At 37.1% G+C, this 27,780-nt stretch overlaps 2 protein-coding genes across 2 annotated transcripts; both read right to left on the bottom strand.

Moving 5' to 3' along the window:
* Positions 1 to 92: 92 nt before the first annotated feature.
* On the bottom strand, positions 93 to 11,687 carry LOC121412557 (cytochrome P450 4F12-like). The gene is made up of 7 exons (XM_041605347.1): positions 11,283 to 11,687; positions 9,190 to 9,333; positions 3,482 to 3,675; positions 1,824 to 1,974; positions 1,472 to 1,561; positions 883 to 1,034; positions 93 to 540 (listed from the first exon to the last, which is right to left on the bottom strand). The coding sequence occupies exons 1-7, from the start codon at positions 11,619 to 11,621 to the stop codon at positions 93 to 95; spliced, it is 1,518 nt and encodes a 505-aa protein (XP_041461281.1). The 5' UTR covers positions 11,622 to 11,687.
* Positions 11,688 to 18,574: 6,887 nt separating this feature from the next.
* Positions 18,575 to 26,451, bottom strand: LOC121413405 (cytochrome P450 4F6-like). The gene is made up of 7 exons (XM_041606209.1): positions 25,864 to 26,451; positions 22,625 to 22,768; positions 21,927 to 22,120; positions 20,575 to 20,725; positions 20,223 to 20,312; positions 19,566 to 19,717; positions 18,575 to 19,136 (listed from the first exon to the last, which is right to left on the bottom strand). The coding sequence occupies exons 1-7, from the start codon at positions 26,200 to 26,202 to the stop codon at positions 18,689 to 18,691; spliced, it is 1,518 nt and encodes a 505-aa protein (XP_041462143.1). The 5' UTR covers positions 26,203 to 26,451; the 3' UTR covers positions 18,575 to 18,688.
* Between the last annotated feature and the right edge of the window lie 1,329 nt (positions 26,452 to 27,780).

Raw genomic sequence — 27,780 nt, 5'->3', positions numbered from 1 at the left:
AATGTAGCATATCCAACAAGTCCAAGAGTTCCTTGAACACACAGAGTATTACACGGGGGTAGACCTGTACGATTAAATTGACTTTTATAATATTACTCTTCATTCCTTGGATGAATGCCAAGTAATATTTCATCCTGTGGTGCGCTAACTAATCTGAAGACTGGAATGGAATCCTGGAGCAACGTAAAGCCAAACTTGTCGAAGATTCGAATCGCTGCTATTTGCATCTCCTGAAGCGCGAAATGTTGGCCGATGCAGTTACGCGCACCAGCCGAGAAAGGAATGAAAGCGAATGCATCTCGACTCTCGACGTTCTCGCGATCAAAGCGGCTTGGTTTGAATGCCATAAGATCATCTCCCCACACATCAGGATTGTGATGGAGTTGGTAGACGAAGATGGTAATCTCGGTTCCTGCTGGGACGGTTAGACCATCGACAACCAATGGTTCGGTTAAGAGGCGGCCTGGTGCTATTGTCGAGTAAATACGCTGACTTTCCTTGATGCATTTCAACAGAAATGGAGTATTGCGAAGATCATCACTGCAAATGAACAATATATATATGAAAAGTTTTAAATGATTTTAATTCGACATGTTGGGTTAAGTTCTCAAAACAGAGCACCTAAGCATCGAGTTTATGTGATCATGCGGCATAAACATAAGCACCCTTAGGCAAAAGAAAAACGTGTCAGGTATAGGCCTATCTAAGCACTACTGTAATAAAACTATGTCGGAAGGCTTTAATGCCAGGAAATTTTTACTGAATTAGATGATTAATTTGTCCCAGAAAACAGACGGTACAGACCTCATCAATATCACCATTAATCTACAGTAACTGTAATGTAATCCTATCTTCAGATTGCCGTTTAGAACCTTAATTCACCTGTATATCTCTCGATTTGTCCGATCTTTGAAGAGTTCATCAACTTCTTCCTGTACCTTGGTCTGGTATTCTGGATGGGTTGCCAACAAATACAACAGCCAAGTGAGGGCGCTAGATGTCGTATCAATTCCGGCAACCAAGAAGGTATTTGCCTTTTTTTAGAAAATGAAAGAACATCTGACAATCTATTCAACGTACAATTATTATCATACTTATAGATAACGTTTACATTCTGCTTAATAAGTAGATTTCTGAGTGCACAACCATTAACCAAGAAGATTATAAAAATGAATGAACTAGGCCAACACATGCATTCATGCACGAGACAAGACAAGAAAACCTACAAAACAATCATGAAAGGGGTCCAAGAGTGACAGATTCGCTTTATCTGTTGTTAAATGTGCGGAGACGTTTGGTTGCTAAATGAAAGGTGATATTACTTTCTAAAAGGACCTGTGGACAAAGTGTACATCAACGGTCAGATGATGGAGCCTTGCGGGACTCCATAAAACAGCGTGGAGCTTGAAGGGACCATCGCCTGTTTGTCTTTTATTCTGAAGTTAATGGCTAATTACTGTCATTGAATTACCTCGTCTCTGATCTCTTCATCCGTCAGTCCTCCTTCAGAGTCTTTGGCTAGCATTACTGTGTCAAGGAAATCCATCCCTTTAAAGTATTCCTGGATTAATATTCAACGGAAAAAAAACCTATGGTTAATTAATTTTGACAAAGAGGACAATGTGCCATTTGCTTTCGGAATTAATCAGAATCTACATGAGAGATGGAAACGTCAAAATGATTTAGTCATATTGAATATGCTTTAATTAAAGTATCAATCATCTGCTAGAAACATATACCGGATTGCTTGTGAAATCTAACTTTAAAAATATAAATGTGTTTACAAGACAAATATAATTTTATTTTCTGCTCACAATACTTACTAAGTTAGATCCCCTCGTTTTGTGTTCCTCTCTTCGTTCCGAAATTATTTTTTCGATATATTCATGAAGGACATTAATCCCCTTTCTCCATGGTTTGTAGAGGGAGGATCTCCGGAAGATGGATTTAAACGGTAAGACCGGACTAAAGGATCTGTATAATCGATACAATTTCTTATAAGAGATTTTCATGTTCAATAAATAAACCGATATATATATGATTATACAGAGAGACAAAAGGATTATTGTCAGTTATTAAGTTAACTATTTTTCCCCGGCACTCCAGTTGTTATTATCTTCATTTACTGAGTAAATAATACTAACTCCTTCTTCTGAATAAAGGTAACATTTAATATGACGTCACAGAATCTCCCATTGACAGTGGTCAGTCTTGCCAACCAAGAAATGAAAGTCGCCCCCCCCCCCCGACATGCTGGAAATATTGAGACAAGCCTACTATTTATTCGAGAAAAAAAAAGTTATGCCTTGGGTTGCAGATCTATTCTCTTTCTTGGCCTCGGACTTTTCGAGCTTCGCCTGAGGCCTGCATGGCCTCGCCTTTTGCCATTGTGCGTGTTCACGTGTACTGAAATATCATTTAAAAAAATTCAGTTATAGCTTAAAAAATAGGCCTATACGTTTCCCTTGTGGCTAAACCCGTGGCAAAATACAAAAAAAAGCTAGAAAGGTGTTCAAGAAATAGCTAAAAATTAGTTTTTTAGGGGCCGGTTAAGAACTTACTCAATGTGGGTTCGAAAAATTACCACTGAAGCATACACATTCCCTTCTTGATGTTTACGCCAAGATGATTAAAGGTCAAGTCCACCTCAGAAAAATGTTGATATGAATCAACAGAGAAAAATCAGACAAGCACAATGTTGAAAATTTCATCAAAATCGGATGTAAAATAAGAAAGTTATGACATTTCAAGTTTTCGCTTATTTTTAACAAAATAGTTATATGATCGAGCCAGTTACATCCGAATGAGAGAGTCGATGATGTCACTCACTCACTCTTTCTTTTGTTTTTTATTGTTTGAATTATATAATATTTCAATTTTTACGAATTTGACGATTAGGACCTCCTTGCCTGAAGCACAAAATGTTATAATAAAGGAATTCCACGTGTTCAGGGAGGAATGAAACTTCATTTCTCATGACAATGACGAGAAAATAAAAATATTTCATATTTCATATAATAAAATACAAAAGAAATAGTGAGTGATTGATGTCATCAGTCCCTCATTTGCATATACCAACCGAGATGTGCATATAACTGTTTTGTGAAATGAAGCGAAACTATAATATGTCATAACTTTCGTATTTTACATCCGATTTTGATATTTTTCTTATTCAAATCAAATTTTTGTTGGGGTGGACTTGTCCTTTAAAATAGGAGGTTCAACATGTTACATGTTAGCTCATTTGACACTCAAGTCATTCTTAATTTTCCTGGAAGGTAAGTAAGATAGTTGTCTTTACTACTGAAGGATTGGCAAAGATCACAGTAGACATAAGAATTATACAATGTAATCAAATTGTGATATTTTTAGCTTCCCACTTAATTTTAGCACCGAGTTAGATCATGTTCTAAGTTAAACCCAAGTTCAGTGTACGGGCCTTAGAGTTTACTGCGTCCTTTTCAGGAGTATCATACTCTACCGTTTCGCAACGATATCCATCAAGTTGTGGGATGACTGTACGAATTGTGATTCGACCTTTTGACAATCAGACTTGTAGGAAAATGCACACTGAAGAATGACGTCACTGGAAAATAAACTCATTGATTTGTAGAGTTCTAGGGGCTTTCCTTCTTCACATCTCTGCGCGATCACGGAAACCAAGGTCTCTGCTACCTGAGAAGGACACGATGAATTGAACTGGTCAGTTTTGCTATTTGGAGCTATAAAGAGATGGACGATAAACGCGGGTCTCCCTTTGACATGTTTGATACAATGATAGTCGCCGTCACCTGATTATGCATATGCATCTTTGATAAGAACATACAGGTGTTTTGACAACAGCGACTACTAAAGCATATATGATCATTTACAAAGGAACAGTTTTTCCTGGTCTTGGTTTTTGTTGGATTGATATCCTGAATCAGGATAGGTCCTATGCCCCCGGGGGGGCCACTTACATTGACGAGTGGATACCATGCGCGACCAAAAAAACACGTAAAAAGGATGTCTTTTTCACGATAGGGCACGTTACGTACGTAACGTGATAAGGGTGTCAAAAACACAAAAATAATGAAAAAAGGGTATCTATTTCGCTAGGAAAATTACGTGTTTAGGGTCGAATTTTCGGGGATGATAAAACAAAATTAAAATGTTTCATAAAGGATGTCCTTTTTGCCCCAACACTTCGTGTTTAGAGTCCGATTTGCGCGAGGTGTAGAAGGTGGGGTCATACTAAACCAAATAAAGTAAAGCCGACGACCGAAGGACCCGTAACAATAAAACATTCCTGTACTTGTTTAGGGGTTCATTTCAGGGAATATATGCCAAGAGTATCGTTTTGTTTCTAATACTTGTTAAGGGTAGGGTTTCACACGCCAATACTTGTTAAGGGGTGCATTTTCAGAATATGGAAATTACGTGTTTAGGGTGCTTTTCGAGACCCCATGGTCGCGCATGGTATCCACTTGTGAATGGAAGTGGCCCCCCCGGGCCTATGCCTTTTCAATCAGCATGCTTAAGTTAAAATTTAGGTTTCACTCTATCCTATACCATAAACCTAACGTAAAACCCCATTGCTACCCTAATAGTCCGGCAACCCAGGAGGTTTATTCAACCGAAAGCCGGACAAGCAAATGACCCCATAGCTGGATGGCATGGACCTTGAAGTTTACAAAAATGCATTGCTGCCGGGTTCTATGCGTGGTCTTCCCTCCGAAATGACTTAATATATGACGTCACTACAAAATGGCCCTATTTCACCATTTTTCAGACATTCTACACATAGCATGAAGTCAAGGGAGAATATCTCAGCCAAATCAGGTTTGTTTTGTATGAAACTTTCACATTATATTGTTCAAGTAGTGCATAAGAGATACGCAAAATTTCACAAACAGAAATTATTGTTTACATATGCAAATTACGTAATGAAATTTGCATATCATTAGTTTTGGAGATTTCTCGCATAAAAAATTGTCAAAAATCGATTCAGAAATTTATTTTCTTTTTTAGTGTACTTTATTTGATATTTTTCCTCTCAAGCATAATATCATTGTCTTTATCTATATCTCTACTTTAAGAAAATATATAACAGTAATTGAAAAAGACATTATAGACTGTGATTTCAGCCCCCTTTCCAATATGGTGCGCACGTAGAAATCGTGCGTTTTTGGCCTATTTTCGCCATATGGCTGAGGTGTGCGAACGATATGCCTACTTTATTGATGTTTCCTGCATTTTGCATGATATTAAATCTTCCAAACAACATATTTTCTTCTTCATTATGTCTCTGGTGATCAATCAATGATTTCAGCAAAAACTGATTGCCCACTGGGCAGTCTATAGGCTACGTTTTCAGCCTAGTTTTCAACAACGAACCTATACCATGTAAGACTGCATCGTTGTAGTCGAGTCGGATAAGAGGTCCCTGTGTACCATCAAAATATTTTTCACTCAATTTTCAATCAACGTTTTGGTATTTGTCTAAACTGTCTCGTTAATGAATCTTGATGTTCCCTTCCCAAAATCGTGTCCAACGGGGTTCAAAATTGATATCTTTGGCGGCCCTCTTGGACTTTTTTAAAATGAAAATCAATTATTTTCATATTTTATTGCACAGAATCTGACAATGGGACAATCTTTCAATTTATACGCATTTCTCTATGATTGGGATAGTAGAAATCGATTTAATTCATTCGTTTTCTGATGGTATATTTTGAAATAAAATTTATCCCGAAATGGGCATGATTTTGGTCAAAAATTTGCATGTGCATTGATATCTATCTGTTCAATCATTAACATCAACAACTATTTCAAAATATCAGCATTCGACACGAAAGAGGATATAATATACTGATAATACTTTAACGCTACATGAGAGCATGTATGTCTTTATTTGCTTAGTTAAAGGGCAAATACCATTATTACCCATTTATTGGAAAATATGCCACTTTGGAGCCCATATTAAGGCAAAAAACGTTTCTGATATGGAATAAAGCCACTTTCATTCTTTTTAAACTACATGGAGATAAGAAGGGTAGAGTTTCCTCTATCTGCTACTAGCATACTGAAGCATACCCCCTTTAGGGAGCGTCGAAATCACCCACCCTTTTTCATATTTTACCTATTTGTGGGAAAATATGCTTTTTCAAGCCCCCATTGAGGCAAAAAGTGTTGCTGCTATGTAGTACGGCCACTTTCATTGTTTTTAAACTATGTGGAGACAAGAGTAGAGTTTCCTCTATCTGCTACAAAAAAGGTGTGCTGGTACAGCAAAGCCTACCCCCTCTGAGGACTACTAAAGTTACCCGATACTTATACGTAGTTTGCCCATTAATGGGAAAATATACTATTTTCGAGCCCCCATTGGGGCAAAAGTGCTTCTGCTATTTAGTAAAACCACGTTTATTATTTTCAAACTATATGGAGACGAAAGAGTAGGGTTTCTTCTATCTGCTACATATAAAGAGGTGTTGGCATATTGGAACATACCCCTTAGGGGGTCTCCGAAATCACTTACCCTTTTTCCATATTTTACCAATTCATGGGAAAATGTGCTATTTTCGAGCCCCCATTGAGGCAAAAGGTGTTTCTGCTATGTAGTAAAACTACTCTTATTGCTTTTAAACTATATGGAGACGAAAGAGTAGAGTTTCCTCTATCTGCTACATATAAAGAGGTGTTGGCATATTGGAACATACCCCCCTTGGGGGGTCGCCAAATTCACCTACCCTATTTCATATTTTAATTATTTATGGGAAAATATGCTATTTTCGAGCCCCCATTGAGGCAAAAGGTGTTTCTGCTATGTAGTAAAACTACTCTTATTGCTTTTAAACTATATGGAGACGAAAGAGTAGAGTTTCCTCTATCTGCTACATATAAAGAGGTGTTGGCATATTGGAACATACCCCCATTCAGGCAAAAAGCGTTTCTGCTATATGGTGAAGCCAGTTTCATTCTTTTGAAACTACATGGAATTAAAGGAGTAGACTTTCTTCAATCTGCTGCTAATAAGTGGTTGCACAGCAAAGTCTATCCCCTCCGGGGGTTCCGAAAGTCACCCACCCCTTTTCCATATTTTTTCCAATATGGGGAAAATCTGCCAATCTTGGAGCCTCTGAAGAAGGTAGCAGTCGATGTGCCAGCACTTTTTTTACATGTAGCTGATAGAAAAAATGTCTCTTTTATTTCCAAGTGGTTTCCAAAATCAAAGCTAGCTTTACTATATAGCAGAAATGCCCTTTTGTCTGAATGGGGGCTCAAACATTGCATTTTTTACAATAAAGAATGAAAATAGACATATGTAACTGATAAAGAAGATCCTACTTTGTCATCTTTATGTGGTTACAAAACAAAAACAAGGGCTTTACCGCAAGGCAGAAACACTGTTTGCCTCAAAATGACTAATTTTCCGAGAAACTGGCAAGATACGAAAAAAAGATTGGGTGACTTTGGCAGCCCCCTGAGGGGTAGGCTTTGCTATGCCCCAATTTCTTTTATGTAGCTGATAGAGAAAAGTGATATAAAGGAAAAAATTACATACTCAAAACAAAATTTTACCACACTGGGGGCTCCGAAAAGCACGATATCATAATAGTCAAGCTATAATGGTATGGTACTGTATGTAACATTTTACTGGTTCTTGTGGGACTATGCTTTAAGGTGCCAGAGAGTAATTGCATGCAAAATGAAAATGCAGAGCAATGCCTCGAACTTCTCTCTTTTTCAAGAGATTTAATTATCATAAAAATTGCTTTGTGTAGAAAATGCCTTTTACCCTCATACACATGATACAAGTAATACATAACTTTCTATCGATCGCTAAGTACGTTATTTTCTGGATGTTAGGCACATCAACAAAGGCGATCGGATGCAAGATGAAACAGATAGATGTCAATGCACATGAACATTTTGGTTCAAAATTTTTGATGAATTCTTTTTTTTTTAATATATTAACCGGACTATTCAGAAAACAATTTCAACCGATTTCTACTATCAAAATCCTAGTGAAATGCGTATTGATTTAAAATTTCCCATTGTCAGACTTTGTGCAATAAAATATGTAAATAACTGATTTTCATTTTAAAAAGTCCAAGAGGGCCGCCAAAGATATCAATTTTGAACTCCGTTGGACACGATTTTGGGAAGGGAACATCAAGATTCATTAACGAGACACTTTAGGCAAATACCAAAACATTGAGTGAAAAATATTTTGATGGTACATAGAAACCCCCTTATCCGACTCGACTACAACGATGCAGTCTTACATGGTATAGGTTTGTTGTTGAAAACTAGGCTGAAAACTTAGCCTATAGACTGCCCAGTAGGCAATCAGTTTTTACTGAAATCATTGATTGATCACCAGAGACATAATGAAGAAGAAAATATGTTGTTTGGAAGATTTAATATCATGCAAAATGCAGGAAACATCAAAGTAGGCATATCGTTCGCACACCTCAGCCAAATGGTGAAAATAGGCCAAAAACGCACGATTTCTACGTGCGCACCATATTGGAAAGGGGGCTGAAATCACAGTCTATAATGTCTTTTTCAATTACTGTTATATATTTTCTTAAAGTAGAGATATAGATAAAGACAATGATATTATGCTTGAGAGGAAAAATATCAAATAAAGTACACTAAAAAAGAAAATAAATTTCTGAATCGATTTTTTACAATTTTTTATGCGAGAAATCTCCAAAACTAATGATATGCAAATTTCATTACGTAATTTGCATATGTAAACAATAATTTCTGTTCGTGAAATTTTGCATATCTCTTGTGCACTACTTGAACAATATATTGTGAAAGTTTCATACAAAACAAACGTGATTTGGCTGAGATATTCTCCCTTGACTTCATGCTATGTGTAGAATGTCTGAAAAATGGTGAAATAGGGCCATTTTGTAGTGACGTCATATATTACGTCATTTCGGAGGGAAGACCACGCATAGAACCCGGCAGCAATGCATTTTTGTTAACTTCAAGGTCCATGCCATCCAGCTATGGGGTTATTTGCTTGTCCGGCTTTCGGTTGAATAAACCTCCTGGGCTGCCGGTCTATAACCTTACATCTAAGACGAAATTAAGCCCCGAGCAATTATCGAAGGAGCGAAATTAATGTCGTGTCACTGACTTGAAAGCCATTTTCGTGAAGTATAATTATTTTCCTTTGCATAATTTGAATACCTGGTTTATCTTGGGAATGTTATTCTTGAGAACGTTGAAGTGGAAAGTGCCTGTAATGAGTTTCCTGTGTCTTTTCCACAGGTCACCATCTGTTAGAGCCATGCTTCGACCGAGCCATTCTTCAAACAAACCATAAAGTGAACTCTGCAAGGAGAAAAAGGCAAGAATATGATCAGTTATATCGATAAGAATAATATTGAATCTCAGTTATACCAAAATGTCTATATACCAATGCCTATATACCAGAAGTGGTGCGCATAGGGGCAGGGGTGGGCAAGTGCTCCGGGTGCATACCCCCCCCCCCCCCCTTACGATGAGGTCTATCTCTGTTTTGGAGCCTTTCAATCAGTCTTTAAACATGTTAAATCAAATATTTACAGAGTCTCGCCTCAATTTTTGATAAAAACTAGCACTTTGAAAGATTGTTCAAGGCTAGTTTTCCAGCCAGAGTCAATGATCTTGACTGCAGTAATCTCTCAATATTATCTATATTATATATATCGTGCCACACCAGTCGAGCTGCGTTCGAAATTACTTCATATTCTGTTCTATTGATATTCATGAGGGATGAGGCGTGGTCTGACTCAATATTGGGTAGAATTTATGTAAATTCATGTTAATTATCCCTTATCGTATATAGACCAATTTCACGGCCGGTTTATGTATTTGGCCCTCTATCGGCGACGCCATTGCTGCGGTGGGCAAGTGCGCTGACCGCTATTGGCTCTGTGTACAAATTCAATGAAAGATGACAGATAAGCTCTGATATTGTGTCATTAACTTCATCATAAATCAATAAAATAAAGCATGGACACCTGGGTAGACGATGTAAGACAATGGCCATATCTGACCGATGAAGGTATGATGATTTTTTTGCACTTTGGCTACTTTTTCCCCTTAGTTTTGTCAGTAAAAGTGAGTTGATGATGACCAAGAATCGCTGTTGGTTTTCATCAGGGAGCTCACTTCTTGTTGCTAGTAAATTGTGTTAGAGTAGCGGGAGAGTGAACGAGACATAGAGTGAGAGAGAGAGAGAGAGGATGAGAGAGGGGAGAGGGGGAGAGAGTATGTGTGAGAGGAGGGGGATAGTGAGAGGGAGAGGGGAATAGTGAAAAAGGGGGGGGGGTAGTGAGAGAGAGAGGGAGGGGCTAGCGAGAGAGTGTGTGAGAGAGGGATAGTGTAATACAGAGAAGGGGATAGTGAGAGGGAGAGAAAGAGAAAGAGAGAGGGGGATAGTGTGAGAGAGAGAGAGGGAGAGAGGGACTGATATTTCCATCTAAGCATGATCAAATAAATCCCCCCCCCCACAAAAAAAAACCCACCACCACCACATTTTATGCAGGCCTATAAGTATCCAAAAGGAGGGGACAAGGCAAGAGAATAAAACAGAGAGGAAGGAGAAAGGAGGAAGGGGAAGAGAGGGCCACTGGCGACGCATTCCTTCATCACGGCCTGGAAACCTATGCAGGGAGTACGGCTTCACACACAAACAGGCTTCATGAGTCCAAGGCGAGTGAATTTCACATTCACTTTGCTTCCAATTCTGAAGCTTTCTCCAATTGTTGTGGCAATTGAACACAGCACAGCTGCGACCTGAACTTCTCCGATTAATGCTCATTGTGAATCTTACAAGAAATCTGCTCAATTGGTCCAAAATAAAAAAAAAATCGAACGAATGTACCAAATACCCTATTGACTTGTGTAGTATAAAAGTTGATTCGCCCACCGCAGCATGGCGACCAGTCTGCTGCCCTCTCACCTTGTGAAATTGGTCTATAAGTGGAGGGGGAGCGCACCCCAGGTGGCACTTTAACGGGACGTAAATTAACGAAAAATAGGAGGAAATAAATGAGGAGTATACAGACATTAAGGGGGTGTAGAAAGAGAAATAGATAATGGGGGGAAATAAAGACAAGTATATTAAGAGGATTTCGTGCCCATTCCCTATTTGACGGTAAATGAATCAGAACTAATTATTCATATAAATCTAGAATACAATGATAAAATTGGTACCATTCATTTGCGAATTTTATTCGCTTTAAATAATGACTGGTTCAAGCGATAGAATAGTCAGGATCAGGGTTATGACTCACTTTCACTGTTCCGACACTGTCGGTGAGAATTTTCCGAATCGAGTCTGGATGATTCAGCCCTACAACGGGTTTCCAACCAGCCCAGAAGACATGAAGTCTTGGATAGGCCTTGGCCATGTTACGATGCCACTCTAACCCAGGGGTTAGTGGTCCAGGTTGTTGAAGGACATTGCCGAACAACCAGTGAGGTTTGGGGCCTGGAAGAGTGCGTCGAATATGAAGGATTCTCTTGACTTCTCTCCATACTGCCACCATCCAGAGGAAGAATCGATATCCTAAAAAGCTTACCAAGCAGGACAAAAGCACCGTTGCTACTGGACTAATGCCGCCAATATCCATTCTTTTCTAATTAGTAACGAAATCGGATGATAAACTGCTCGTCGAGGCTGTTCAATGTCGGCTGACTGATATTTTTCACAGGGGCCTTGCATACGAGTCAGCAAGATAAACACCCCCGAGATATATCATGCTTGCTTTTTATGAATTTCTCAATTTGCCAAGTCAGGTTTAACATGACCTTGAAGTTCTAGGGTCCGAAGTCTGCCCTGAATGCATGAATCTTTCTGGTGATACGATTGATAATGGTGGGTTTTAGGTGGGTTCAACATCCAAGTTTTTCCCTTGACCGGGCCTCATGTAGATAAATAACCCTTATTACATTAGGACCAATTAGAATGAAAGATAACTCACCAATTTATGAATTTCATTTTCCATAGTTTTTTTTTGTACAAGAAGTTCAAGTTGTATTTGTTATTAGACAATGTCCCGTAAAAAGTCATAGGGCGTCGCAATGCTATATACGTATGTTGTAAATCTAATTTCAAAAGTTGCGCAAGACTTCGAACAGAAAAGAGTCATGACATTTTGCGATGTTATTTTTCTGCGCTCCGGAAAAAAAATTATTTTACTATATTGAGCGTGCATCGATTAATTCTCAATGTACACGCTAAACTAATGGCAAGTCTACACCATCCAATCAATGCCAATAAACGTTAAGATGAAACAAACAAATTTATCATAAAAACATCAAAATCGGTTGCAACAGAAGAAACTAATGAAGTTTTGCTTTAATATTGCAGATGAGAGAGTAAATGAAATCAAACACTATTTTTTAACATTACATTAAATATGAAAATTTCAAATTCTGTAGCATTTATTATATGAAAAAGAGGACAGTAAAATAAAAACTGCTTTACAAGTAGTCATCAAAGGGTGTCAAATATTATACGACAAAGAAAATTCGAAGCAAATAAACTCATATTAAACTTGATTTTACTGGCTGTATCAATAAAAAGATAACACGTTTTGTTGGTGTTTGTGAAATAATTGTTACATTAACAATTATTAAAATTATTTTTTCAAAGCTTAAGTAAAGTAATTAGCATTCGAAAGATATCTGAATTGTTTTTCTATGACCGAGCATCACTGAACACAATCAGTGTTATTATGAAGTGGTGGACAATAGCATGTGGTTCTCTTTCACTGTAGGCAAACAGATTGAAATCATACGTTTACTCTGTAAATATTACTCAACTAAATCTATTTTCATAATGTTTGAATTTCATTTATTTCAATATTTTCGCAGCAGAATGTTCTTGAATAAAAAAACAGAATGGGAGACATGATGAAGCATAAGTTCTAGTTCCTTTTCGTTTTTCATCGTTCGCTATCAGACTATGTCCATTATGCAGCGGTATACATACAAATGAACCAGGTAAATTTTTCATTATTTTCTTTTTCCAAAAATATTGTGTTCAGTGATGCGTGGTCATAGAAACATGATCGAGGTAACATTTGAATGCCTATGAGATGTACTGATTTTACATTTTTACCAGGAAAATACTTTAAAGTTGGGTCTTCTTTGTTCTAGTTCACCCTGTAAAACACGTGATTAAAAGTAGCGGCAAGAATGAAATGTTTCGTCATTAAGCAACCACGCTTAAAATGAGTGAGTTCAAGAGTTCAAGATACATTTTATTCAATTTAGCAGCTACGAAGGCTGAATTGACATTGAATTTACAATAAAAACATATAAATTGCACATAAACATGATAAAATCTCAATTACAATAATAATCTTAATTCAATATAGCCATAATAATTCACATATACAGTGATAATTCAAATTTACAAAAATAATGATTCTAATTGCAATAGTAATTTCGATTAACCATAATTATTTCAATGAACAATAATGATTCCAATATAAGAGAAATGATCAGTTGAGTGTGTGTGTAAGGAAGCGTTTACAAGTAGGACATAAAGAGGAAAAAACTGTCTTGCTGAACACAAAATCGAAAAGAATCAACATAATGGGAATAAAGATATATGGAAGAGGGGGGGGGGGGTAAAAACCATCTTTCAGCAAATTATTATTTAAGTTTCAAAATAGATGGGGCATTGTTAAATTGGCCATTGTTTCGTTCATCTGGTGTTTGGAATACAACGAATATATAATTATTTGAACATACATGGGAAATTGATAGTATTCAACATGGATATAAAAAGGGTAATCAATACATTATAAGATCATTCGGGGAAATACATAGCACGTTTAAGCATTATCATTATGAGTAATAATCTTTGCCAAAAATGATACGCAATGCTCTTTTCTGGATAGATTCTATTTGTTTTGATTCATTGGCTGTTATGGACGAGTGCCACACAGGTGTAGATAGCATGTAAAGATAGTTAGGTCTTTTCTAGAGAGGTTGAACTTTTTCAGGCTACGAATCATGTACAGTTTTTTACTTGCTCTGGATACGATGTCAGTGATGTGAAGACTCCACTTCAAGTCATTTTGGATTGAGACACCCAACAGTTTTACATGATTTGAGTTTTCGATGACTTGATGATAAAGAGTTTTGCTTACTTTATACTCGGATGATTCAATTTGGGGGAATGAGATATCGAGAAGAGACCTAATGGCCCGAATTCACAAAGGTGAAACCATCTTTCAGCAAATTATTATTTAAGTTTCAAAATAGATGGGGCATTGTTAAATTGGCCATTGTTTCGTTCATCTGGTGTTTGGAATACAACGAATATATAATTATTTGAACATACATGGGAAATTGATAGTATTCAACATGGATATAAAAAGGGTAATTAATACATTATAAGATCATTCGGGGAAATACATAGCACGTTTAAGCATTATCATTATGAGTAATAATCTTTGCCAAAAATGATACGCAATGCTCTTTTCTGGATAGATTCTATTTGTTTTGATTCATTGGCTGTTATGGACGAGTGCCACACAGGTGTAGATAGCATGTAAAGATAGTTAGGTCTTTTCTAGAGAGGTTGAACTTTTTCAGGCTACGAATCATGTACAGTTTTTTACTTGCTCTGGATACGATGTCAGTGATGTGAAGACTCCACTTCAAGTCATTTTGGATTGAGACACCCAACAGTTTTACATGATTTGAATTTTCGATGACTTGATGATAAAGAGTTTTGCTTACTTTATACTCGGATGATTCAATTTGGGGGAATGAGATATCGAGAAGAGACCTAATGGCCCGAATTCACAAAGGTGAAACCATCTTTCAGCAAATTATTATTTAAGTTTCAAAATAGATGGGGCATTGTTAAATTGGCCATTGTTTCGTTCATCTGGTGTTTGGAATACAACGAATATATAATTATTTGAACATACATGGGAAATTGATAGTATTCAACATGGATATAAAAAGGGTAATCAATACATTATAAGATCATTCGGGGAAATACATAGCACGTTTAAGCATTATCATTATGAGTAATAATCTTTGCCAAAAATGATACGCAATGCTCTTTTCTGGATAGATTCTATTTGTTTTGATTCACTGGCTGTTATGGACGAGTGCCACACAGGTGTAGATAGCATGTAAAGATAGTTAGGTCTTTTCTAGAGAGGTTGAACTTTTTCAGGCTACGAATCATGTACAGTTTTTTACTTGCTCTGGATACGATGTCAGTGATGTGAAGACTCCACTTCAAGTCATTTTGGATTGAGACACCCAACAGTTTTACATGATTTGAATTTTCGATGACTTGATGATAAAGAGTTTTGCTTACTTTATACTCGGATGATTCAATTTGGGGGAATGAGATATCGAGAAGAGACCTAATGGCCCGAATTCACAAAGGTGAAACCATCTTTCAGCAAATTATTATTTAAGTTTCAAAATAGATGGGGCATTGTTAAATTGGCCATTGTTTCGTTCATCTGGTGTTTGGAATACAACGAATATATAATTATTTGAACATACATGGGAAATTGATAGTATTCAACATGGATATAAAAAGGGTAATCAATACATTATAAGATCATTCGGGGAAATACATAGCACGTTTAAGCATTATCATTATGAGTAATAATCTTTGCCAAAAATGATACGCAATGCTCTTTTCTGGATAGATTCTATTTGTTTTGATTCATTGGCTGTTATGGACGAGTGCCACACAGGTGTAGATAGCATGTAAAGATAGTTAGGTCTTTTCTAGAGAGGTTGAACTTTTTCAGGCTACGAATCATGTACAGTTTTTTACTTGCTCTGGATACGATGTCAGTGATGTGAAGACTCCACTTCAAGTCATTTTGGATTGAGACACCCAACAGTTTTACATGATTTGAATTTTCGATGACTTGATGATAAAGAGTTTTGCTTACTTTATACTCGGATGATTCAATTTGGGGGAATGAGATATCGAGAAGAGACCTAATGGCCCGAATTCACAAAGGTGGATTCTGCAAAATCTACATATTTTAGAATCCGCGGATTTTTCAGTCCAGGGATTCTGGAAAATCCGCGGATTCTTCAGAATCTACCTTTATAAATTCGGTCCAATGGGTACAATTCGCAATCTGAGGGATAAATATATACATGTAGTTATTTATTTCAAAATATAACTTGGGCCATTATAATTTATCGATAATTTTGAAAACCAACAAGCGGCAATAGTATTTATCTGTGACCGATTGGTTGGAGTATCTTCGGAAATGAGAGTAGTCCTTTAGAGGACTGAGTAACCAGAAAGATTAGAAGAGTTTGATTAGTAGGCAAGACGAGAGGAAAGATTCTTTACTCTCCAAACTCCACTTTCTCGCCTCTCTGCTCTTACCTCACTTCTACTGATATCCACTTTCTCCTAGCCCTGTCCAGCACATCATGGTATACCGTACACCATTTGTGTGCTTGTCATATAAACTTATAGGATGTAGTCTGTCCATATATACAGCCTTTCTGCAAGAACAATGCGTAGATCATTTCTGACAAATTCTTGCTGGATTTTTTTTTTTAAGAGAAAAGATAGATTTAACTTTTGCAAAAAATTAAAGTCACCATCCTACTGAAGGTTAAACCTCCTATTATCTATATTTTAACTTAAAACATTCTTACCATTCTTACTTTATGAAAAATAAATGAATTTACACAGAAGTGAATTACATAAACCATGGGCAATTAGATGGAGTCGTATTATTACGATTTGCCAGAAACCCTTGGAGACAGAAGCTCGGAAAATGAAGCGATTTAACTGGGTTGCTCAGTCTGCGCTTCCGTGGACTATAGGCCCACCTTTAACGCAAAGAACCTCACAATGGACCGTTGTTAGAAAAGGCTAGGATGTGCATGTTCGGTTGCTCTTACAATTCATCGTCCTCAAAGCTTGTCTGACAAATCCTTAGCTCACTTATTGATATATGCAGTGGCGTAAATCCGTGTTGATGGGTGGGGGGATGATTGAAATATTTTAGTATTTTTTTGCAATCATGTTTTTAGATATGCAAGGAATTGTCATTGATATGTCCACAGTGGCGTACCGTGGGTCACGGAATTGTGGGGGCACCAGCAATACTTTTGAATCACTGAGTGATCGAGCGCGCAGCCAGTTATACTGACCTAATAGAGACATTTTAAGGACAATGTCATTAAACGGATATGTATCTCACTGATCAAATAATGCGAGCGCGAAGCGCGAGCTGAAATTTTTTTATATTCACACCTAAAAAGGGACATTATAATCAAAATGTGTGTAATCATGATAGGTACCTGTCTCTATAAACAATGCGAGCGCGAAGCGCGAGCCGAAATTTTCGTTTATTTTGACCCCAAACATCGAGATTTTAAGGAATATATTTTAGGAATCCATTAAGAGTATGCATATCTCACCATAGTCATCTCATTCGAGTGCCAAGCGCTTGCTGATTTTATTAGAATTACATCTGAACACATGAAACACTTTTTGTAGTCATTGCAATCATGATTATCATATGCATCTCACTAATCAAATATTGCAAGTGTGAAGCGCGAGCTGAAAATTTAGACCTGAAGTGGGGCATTCTAAGGTTTCTTTGTACTAGGAATTAACTAGGACCATACGTATTTCATTAACCAAATGATGCGAGCGCGAGCTGATTTTTTTATATTCAGATCAGAAGAAGGGACATTTTAAGGACTGATTTTAGGAATTCATGAAGAGCAGACATATCTCACCAATCCACTAATGCGAACGTAATCACGGACAGGAAATGTTTCATATATACGAAGACCTTAACATGGGGCAATCACTTTTTGAGTCATGTAAAAGAAGCATATGTCACTACATAAAACAATGATAACTCAAGTGCTAGGAAATATATTTGGTTTATATTGACTTGAAAACGGGGTGTTTTAGTACAGCAGGATTATATATCTCGTTAAACAGACAATGCGAGCATCAGGAACAATGAAGACGTAGGTCCTGGGCAAATTATGTTTCATGAATTATGTTTCTTATGTAATGTAACATAACATAATTATTATATAACATTATATTGAATAATATTTTCTTCTTTCCCACTACATTTCTCTTCCTTTCTCCCTCTTTTCTCCTTTTCCCCTTTTCCCCGTTTTTTTGCCAGCCGATGGGGGGGGGGGGGGCATGTGCCCCAATGCCCCCCGTAGTTACGCCACTGTATGTCCATATGGCAAATACCCCTGCAATATTATTATCCTTTTTACCCCATAATGGTTTAATGGTTTTATTAGAGATTACAGTAAAAAAAAATGACATTCCATCTTAATCCCTTCCCAAAGACCCCAACATTGAAGAATTGGAAGAAACGAGGGTTTCTCTTCATTGTTATAATAAGGACATAAGTATTTCGTTTTGAAATTGTGAACTGGCTCTCATTATTTGCATTTTGTGATTCAATAATATTATTTTATTTGTTAAGCTGTATTTTAGGAAGAATTTTCACCAATAAAACAATTATCTCACGCGATTTTTTTTTTCATTTCTTTCGTAAAAATTGGGGGATGTTTGTACAGGCCATCCCCCCTCCTCGAAAAGGGGGGGGGGGATATATCCCCCCATCCCCCGGGATTTACGCCAGTGGATATATGTAAATGGGCGATGAAATTGATTTATAAAATAGAGTTATTTTTCATTCCGTGGATGAATACCAAGTAGTATTTCATCTTGTGGCGCGCTAATTACTTTAAAGACTGGGAGGGAATCTTGGAGCAACGTAAAGCTAAACTTGTCAAACATTCGAATCGCTGCTATTTGCATCTCCTGAAGCGCAAACTGTTGGCCGATGCAGTTACGCGCACCAGCCGAGAAAGGAATGAAAGCGAATGAATCTCGACTCTCGACGTTCTCGCGATCGAAGCGGCTTGGTTTGAATGTCATGTGATCACCTCCCCACACATCGGGGTTGTGATGGAGTTGGTAGACGAAGATGGTAATCTCGGTTCCTGCTGGGACGGTTAGACCATCGACAACCAACGGTTCGGTTAGGAGGCGGCCAGGCGATACAAACGAGTACATACGCTGACTTTCTTTGATGCATTTCATCAGAAACGGAGTATCATGGAGGTCTTCGCTGTAAAATGAACACATTTTTAATTTTTAATTCTACTCGGTTACAAGCTGTTGGGAAAAGTTCTAACTACACAACATCTGGCATCCTATTTTATAGGAATTAAATGGCATAAAATCTAAAAGAATGTGGTCATCATTTTCTGTTTAGGATTATAACTTGGAGCATATATTATAGATCTACCTGAATACCCCTGCCTTTAAATATCTGACAGCCTATAGGCAGTGTTGTACCTGCTGATAAAATTCTTCAGGAGAAGCCCAAAGCCCCCCCCCCCCGGAAAAAACCCAAGAATGTAGGTCTTCAACATTCTATTAGAGGACACCCTGGTACGTAAGTTCCTCTAAGGATTTCAGATGTCCCAGTCACCACACCTCATCAATATAGTATGTAATTCCCATCTTCAGATTTCCGTCTAGAACCTTAATTTACCTGTAAATCTCTCGATTCTCACGATCCTTAAAGAGTTTATCAACTTCCTCCTGAACCATGGTCTGGTATTCCGGATGAGTAGCCAACAAGTATATCAGCCAAGTGAGGGCGCTAGATGTCGTATCAATTCCGCCAACCAAGAAGGTATTTGCCTAATTGTAAAACAAAGAAAAAAATTGCTTATACTTCACCATTCTATATTCATTTCCTGTTCATTATCATAAAAATATTTTCACTAACATTGGAAGCACCAGCTGAGTTAATGTCAGTCTTCTGGCTCGTTTTTATTTCATACAGTCAAGTTTACCTTATTGAATCGTTCAACGAGCAATAATGAGCAACAATTGGTAATTTTGTACTTGGCAATACAGGTGAAAAGGTACAACCCTTTCTTGAGTCGAAATTAAAAAAAAAATCAACTAAGGTTAGAACATGAACTGTTCTGATCGAAGTGTGTCAAGACCGGGGGAACGTTTCATCAACATTTTCGTGCGACACCTTTCCTTGAATCTGATTGGCTGAAAGGTGCACGTTTAGGCGAAGATGTTGTACATCATTTTTAATTCTTCACATGGATCTAAATCACCTTAAAATGGATTATGAGGTACGAATTGAATGTATTCTATGTTTATAATAGTAACTACTGTCAGGCAATACCTCGTCCCTTATCTCTTCATCTGTTAGTCCGCCATCGGAGTCTTTGGCTAGCATGATAGTGTCAAGAAAGTCCATCCCTTTGAAGTATTCCTAAAAGAGCAAAAGTATTCATCTCGTTTATTCATATTGAAAAAAAGAGAAGGATGTTACTAGCTTGTAAGCCTTTGCTTTCCAACATAACTCTAGCTGAAAGATGAGAACGATAAATAATTCATTTCGCATTTTGAATAGATTTTGTTCCTGTCATCTTTCAGAAATCATACTGAAATGCATATGCAAATGAAACTATTCTAACTAGTGTCAATGTGATCACACGAGAAATTTTAATTTCCAGCTCAGGCGATCGACTTACCAAGTTAGATCCCTTTGTTTTGTGCTCCTCTCTTCGTTCTGAAATGATATTCTCTATAAGTGTATGAAGAACATCAATCCCCCTTCTCCATGGTTTGTAGAGGGAAGATCTCCGGAAGATGAATTTAAACGGTAAGAACGGGCTAAAGGATCTGTATAATAAATATATTAAATTTATATGAGAGGTTTACTCATTTACACTCTTCAACACGATCACACTCAAGTCATTTGCGACCTGCAGGTATGTTGAAGTGAAGTGAACAGGGGTACATGAGGAGAAATATACTGATCTACTGCTAGTTCTCTACGAATCCAAATAAGTGGCTCCATTCCGGTCGAAAGATCACCCTATAACATGTTCTAACCACATTTAATCCAGGGCCCTGTTGTACAAAGAGTTACGATTGATCCGATCAATCACAACTATGTACGGCCAGCATCGTCAACATCTATTATACATGTTTGTTCAAAATATTTCCTAGCTGTGATGTATATTCATGCATTCATTGTTTTCTTAAAAATTCACTGCGCTTCTCTTTGCATAAAAAGGAGGACATTGTGCAATTTTTTCGTAGAAAAATTGTGACACTGATCGATATTAACAGAGTTACAATCGATCGGATCAATCGTAACTTTATACAACAGGGCCGCACGAGGTCTCACACAGACCTATAGCCTATACCTGGTTGTGTCTGAATCGCCTGTACGGGACAGGACGATGCAAAACCCTCATGTAGGATGTAGATATTGAAAAACAATGTTGGTGTAGATGCTCTTTGTGATCATGCTCGGAGGATCAGATCCACTCCCTGATCAGATGATGCAATCCCGTTTGGTTTGCTCCATTCCACCAGAACCATGTACCACATTCATTCAGCATTCAGAAGGGACTTTCATTGCAGGATCTGTGTCATTTCTTTCCCAAAGATACCATCAATTACTTTTTTGAAGGCAGGCGAGAATGGCGAGCTCATAAACTTAGACGGGAGTGATTTGCATAACACCAGTTCTCAATACTCCCAAATAATATCGTCGAATAATCATGATAATATAGCTTTTAGAATGATGTCACAGACGTCTTGCAACCGGAAGTAGGCCTATGTTATTGTGTACATTGAAAAGGTCCGTCACGGTTGAGTAAGACTGTACCAAATGGTTGGTAAAAATGGGTCATTGACAGTAATTCATTTTACTGGGAATAAAAATGCACTTCCAGAGGTAAACTTTCACACAATAATGCATAGAATTAGCGCACTATTTGACGTGATGTTACCATACTTATTCAATTAACGGAGTAAGAAAACTTCATATTGTAGAGCTTTCTGTGCCACTATCAGAACTAATGTACTGTACCTCTTCGTGACGATATCCATCAAATTGTGAGCATGCTGTACGAATTGTGACTCCACCTTTTGACAATCAGACTTGTAGGAAAATGCACACTGGAGGATGGCGTCACTGGAAAATGAACCCATTGATTTGTAAAGTTCTAGGGGCTTTCCTTCTTCACATCTCTGCGTGATTACAGAAACCAAGGTCTCTGCTACCTGGACAAGAACATGATTTGACAGTTAAATTGGGCAGTTTTGTTTATCATATTGTACTCTACCCAGCTTATATTTGCTTATAATCCATTATATCTAAATTGTAAACGCGATTGTTCAGTGTACATATATAATGCATTTTGACTTAATGATCATCAGGAGGATTCTGGATAAGGGGCTTCAACATGACTTGCAGTACTATGGCATTTTCTAATACATTTGTCATGTTTGTTACGAAAGATATGGGATACCATATGCATGTTGAAAACGCATGTCTTAATTTGATTTTTTAAATAGACTCCGTACGTTAAAACTAAATGGCTTTCACCTTTACAAGTTAATTCTCCAAATGAAGTTGTATCGTGGGTAACTCTGTTTTATCTTTAATGAAAGTGCATTGTTCCTAATATTTCGATTATTTCCAATAAGCGTGCAATGAATTTAGTTATACCTTGATGTCATATTTCGTGGATGAATTTTTGAAAAAAATATTTTAGGAATACGTACCTGGTTTATCTTGGGGATGTAGTTCTTAAGAGCGTTGAAATGGAAAGTGTTTGTAATTAGTTTTCGGTGTCTCTTCCACACCTTTCCGTCTGTGGTAACCATGTTTTGACCTAGCCATTCTTCAAACAGACCATAAAGTGAACTCTGCATAAAAACCCCATAAAAACGATTAGACTTTGTAATTCCGAAGGTTCGTAATTCCGAAACACGTAAATTGCCTATACCTCGATGTTCGTTAATCCGAAAACGTAAAACGGTTCGTTACTCCGAACATTTGTGGCGTTATTCCGAAGGTTCGATAATCCGAAAACGAAATAAGGTTCGATGTTCCGAAGGTTCGTTAATCCGAAAACGAAATAAGGTTCGTTGTTCCGAAGGTTCGTTAGTCCGAAAACGAAATAAGGTTCGTTAATCATTTAGTTTTCGGACTAACGAACCTTCGGAATTACGAACCTCATTTTGTTTTCGGACGAACATTCGGAATTACAAATCTTCGGAAATACGAACCTTCGGGATAACGAAGCTTCGGAATTACGAATGTATGCGATAAAAACACCGAAAAATAAAACTGAAAATTTTTGCATCATATGTCCCTGAGTATAATGAATCATCGATTGATAGACGCATGTGTGGGCGTTTGTGTGTTTGTTTAAAGGACAAGTCCACCCAAACAAAAACTTGATTTGAATAAAAAGAGAAAAATCCAACAAGCATAACGCTGACAGTTTCATCAAAATTGGATTTAAAATAAAAAAGTTATGACATTTCAAAGTTCTGCTTCATTCCACAATACAGTTATATGCACATCTCAGTTGGTATGCAAATGAGGGAACTGATGACATCACTCACTCACTATTTCTTTTGTATTTTATTATATGAAATATGAAATATTCTAATTTTCTCCACATTGTCTTGTGAAACAGTTTTATTTCTCCCTGAACATCCTTATTGTCAAATCTGTAAAAATGGAAAAATTGTACATGTATAATCCAAACAATAAAAAACAAAAGAAATAGTGAGTGAGTGACATCATCGACTCTCTCATTTGCATGTAACTGACTCGTTCATATAACTATTTTGTGAAAAATAAACGAAACTTTAAATGTCATAACTTTCTTATTTTACATCCGATTTTGATGAAATTTTGAGCATTATGCTTGTCTGATTTTTCTCTATTGATTCAAATCAACATTTTTCTGAGGTGGACTTGACCTTTGAGATAGAGAAAACAAGGCTGTGGGAGCGTGAGGGTATGTGTGTGGATGGAGTTTTGGGGTGGGTGTGTATGTGGGTTGAGAGAGATAGAGAGAAACCAAACTTCCAAGGCCCGCGTACTTATAGGGGGTAAATTGCCAATTCGTCTACTGCCAGCTCGTCCACTCACCACATGGTCTACTTTCATTTAGTCTAATGCCATTCCGTCTATCAACATTTCGTCTAACAACCATTTGGTCCAATCACCACTTCGTCAATTTTTTTTTCGTACATGACCATTTCGTCTCATAACCAGTTGGTCTAATTACATTAACAGTGCACTTAGCCCAATTAGACCAAACGGTATATGGACTAAAGGGCTATTGGACCAACTGGTTATTAGACGAAATGGTGAGTAGAGGAATTGGCAATTAGACCATATGGATATTGGACGAACTGATGGTAGACCGAATGATAGTAGACGAGTTGGCAGTTGGACGAATTGGCATTAGACGAATTGGAAGTAAACCCTTACATGGTAGCATTTAATGAAAGGAACTGTTTTATCCGACATTTGACTTGGTAACCGTCCTTCTCAGTCCATCAAATTCAAGGAACGTTGTCAGATGACATCTCAAAAGACAAAAATATTGATGAAAATGAAATTCTTACTAGAGATTAAACTTTTTTGCTTCTTGGCTCCTCGGCTCTGCCCCCATCTTATTTTAGATTAGATGTCTTTTTAAAGTAAAATGTATCCCTTTCTTTCTAGTTTAATCGATTTGTTTAATCGATATATTCTAATGCAAATAATCACCCCTGGCCCGATCAGCAGATGAAACAAATTCTTTCTCGGAAATATAATTCAGGAAATATAAATAGGAAGTCGAAGATAATCATTATTTTCATATGATAACAAGATGTCCGTACAGTGCCCCGGTGCTAGATATAAATAATAATTAAAAATCGGTTCGCGCTTTGCGCTCGCATCATACGATCCATATCCACTTCACAACCCTTTTCCTACGACGCTTGAAATCATGCTAAAATGCGCTCGCGCATTATTTATTTTCATAATAAAAGAAATGTATTATAGAATGCCCAGATTCTATAGGTCTAAATCTCAAAACCACACGCACACATGTTTATTGAGAGCTGTTTGTTCTATATTCAAAACGTGCTTAAATTAGCAAGTTTTATATCAGAATATCAAAAATTATCCTCTCGCGCTTCACGCTCGCATTATAAAAGATACACAATTAGTCACCCATTTCATGATTTACAGAACATGAAGAGTGTGTCCCGTTTATAGGTCTTTTTCTCTTTTTTCGTTCGCGCTTCGCGCTCGCAAGAATTGTTTAGTTACCTCTCCTGTTCATGATTACAAAAAGTGCTTAGAATGTCCAATTATTAGGTCAGAATGTCAAAAATTTTCAGCTCGCGCTTCGCCCTCGCATTATTTGATTGTTGAAATATGTATCGTTTTTATGGGTAACTGAAAACAGTAAACGGGTCCCTTTTCGATCAGGCCAGATCGTATATTAAAAATTTCTGCTCGCGATTCGCGCTCGTAGTAATTATTTAGTTACATACATCTTGTTCACGATCACAATCATTGCTCAAAATGTTTAATTTTTCAGGACAAAATATCTTTCAAAAACAGCTCGTGCTTCGCACTCGTACTATTCCATTAGGGCTTATATGATATCATTATTTATGTTTTGTGCATGAAGCTAAGAAATACTGTTAGGACTACCCCTTCAAAGAAACAAATAAAAATCCACTCTGAGCGGCCGGTCGGGGAAATACGGGTAAAACATTTTTTCGCCCCGGTCCCCACCCCCCTTGGTAAACTAGCTATTGTCTTATTGGACACAGCTGGATTTGCCCCTGGATGGTATTAGCTGCAAATAGACATACTTTGAAGAAGAGTATTGTTTTAAGTATGTTTTTATACATATATATATTTAGGTAAATTATACATCATATTAAACTGTTGGGGATCGTAATCGGTCAATTCGGGGTCTATTGTATACAAGACTTACTTTCACAGATCCTACGCTGCCATTAAGGACATTTCTCACGGAGTCTGGATGATTTAGGGTAACAACCGGTTTCCAAGCAGCCCAGAAGACGTGGAGTTTTGGATAGGTCTTAGCCATGTTACGATACCACTCAAACCCAGGGGTCAGTGGTCCCGGTTCTTGTAGGACATTGCCGAACAACCAGTGAGGTTTGGGACCTGGAAGAGTGCGTCGAATGTGCATGATTCTCTGGACTTCACGCCATACTGCGACCAGGCAGACTAGACATCGATAGCTTACAATGCTTACAAATACCGTGAAGAGTACCAAGGTTGCAGGACTAAATCCCAAAGATTCCATTTTACCTCCTGTTTTACCTCTCCAATTTATTTTTCAAGCGGGTTACAAAATTCCAATGTACATAAATACTAAAGTAAAATGAGTTTGCTGTATCGTGAAACCTTCATTTAAGGAACCATTTGGAGTGTCTGTGGCGATCGAAGTAGTTCATTGAGCAAGTCAATAAACGTTAGATAACAGTATTTGCTTTTATCAAGGGGGAGGTCACACTTGATTGACCCTGCATATGCAATCATACGTCCATGTGACGAGGCGTTTTTTCGTTAATCCTATTTCTATACATCGAGATTTGTTGTTCATTCAAATTTATCTCTTTATATAACACGAATGAATTCCTGAGATCAATAATTCGATTTTTAGGCATCAAGAATTGAATTCTTGATTACAAGAAGGAGGATTGTTACCTTGCTTGTTATACCTCGGCTGCTCGGCATAATTTAGCTAAATCGTACAAGTGTGACATCTCTTCAAATAAAACTTAGACCTATGGACGGAATAAAAGGAATAATGTCCGATAATATTCAGAACCACGACAAATGAGGAAGCTAAAGTCCATCTAAACAGTATTTTGATTTGAAAGACAGTGTCGAGATCGAATGTAAAGCTGTGATATTTCCAAGATTCTTTTCCTATTTTTCATGTACCTGTTTGATTTAAGTTGTATTATCAACAGTTTTCATACAATGAACAATATTGCCTTTTAGTGATTCCGATGTTTTTAAAGTGGAATAAATGAAATTTGCAGTTTCACAAACAGTAGCAATGAGCGGTGTGGAAAGAATGATCTAATGATGCTAATTCGAATTATGAAATTTCAAATATATGTTTCTGCGATCATTGTTTGCTGGTATTTCGTGGAAAATTTATCATTCAGTTTATTGTTATTTATGGGACAGCATTTTCATAAGAACATATGAATGTATAAGATAAATCATTTTGTAAACTGTTGTATGCAGCATATTTTATGCTTGTTTTGTAAACAGGAAAATATTTTTTGAATCTTTGAATGTGCATTTTTATATGCATAAAGAAGACTTGAATTGAAATCCATATAAAATATTCAATGTAAGACATCAATTTTGTCATGTGCTTAAGTTTTGGTAAAGAAAAAAATCAGTGTTCTATAAAAGTCGCACTTTTCAAATGCGTACATAGTTGATCATTTACCCAAACCTAAAAAAAACCCACTAAAATATTGCATAATTTATGTCTAGCATTCACTCATCACTCGAAAGATTCGTTCTTTGAAAGTTTGATTGGATATCTAGACAATAAATAGGCCGTATATATAATTCGGATCGGTATCTAACTGTTGGCTTTATATATCAAAGAATTTTATTCATTTTTCCTACAATTTTCAACAATCATAACATATCAGCCTTACATAGTACTTGAAGGTTACACTTCCTAATTCCGAAGGTTCGTAATTCCGTAGGTTCTTGATTCCGAAGGTTCGTTATTCCGAAACACGTAAATTGCCTATACCTCGATATTCGTTAATCCGGTAACGTAAAAGGGATCGTTAATCCAAACATTTGTGGCGTTAATATTCCGAAGGTTCGATAATCCGAAAACGAA

Source organism: Lytechinus variegatus, chromosome 4 (genome assembly GCF_018143015.1).
Source record: "Lytechinus variegatus isolate NC3 chromosome 4, Lvar_3.0, whole genome shotgun sequence".
In the NCBI taxonomy this organism is placed as follows: Eukaryota; Metazoa; Echinodermata; class Echinoidea; order Temnopleuroida; family Toxopneustidae; genus Lytechinus; species Lytechinus variegatus.
This window is presented reverse-complemented; position numbering and strand designations above follow the sequence as displayed.

Bases quoted from the DNA above. Each gene is read 5' to 3' on its own strand.
- LOC121412557 (XM_041605347.1), bottom strand. From the start codon at position 11,621: ATGGATATTGGCGGCATTAGTCCAGTAGCAACGGTGCTTTTGTCCTGC. The intron at 3,676-9,189 runs GTATTCAAATTA...TGTCCTTCTCAG, and splicing joins ACATTCCCAAGATAAACCAG to GTAGCAGAGACCTTGGTTTC. The intron at 1,035-1,471 runs GTAATTCAATGA...TTCTAAAAAAAG, and splicing joins ATGAAGAGATCAGAGACGAG to GCAAATACCTTCTTGGTTGC.
- LOC121413405 (XM_041606209.1), bottom strand. From the start codon at position 26,202: ATGGAATCTTTGGGATTTAGTCCTGCAACCTTGGTACTCTTCACGGTA. The intron at 22,769-25,863 runs GTAAGTCTTGTA...GTTTTTATGCAG, and splicing joins GCAGCGTAGGATCTGTGAAA to AGTTCACTTTATGGTCTGTT. The intron at 20,726-21,926 runs GTACAGTACATT...TTTATTATACAG, and splicing joins ATGGATATCGTCACGAAGAG to ATCCTTTAGCCCGTTCTTAC.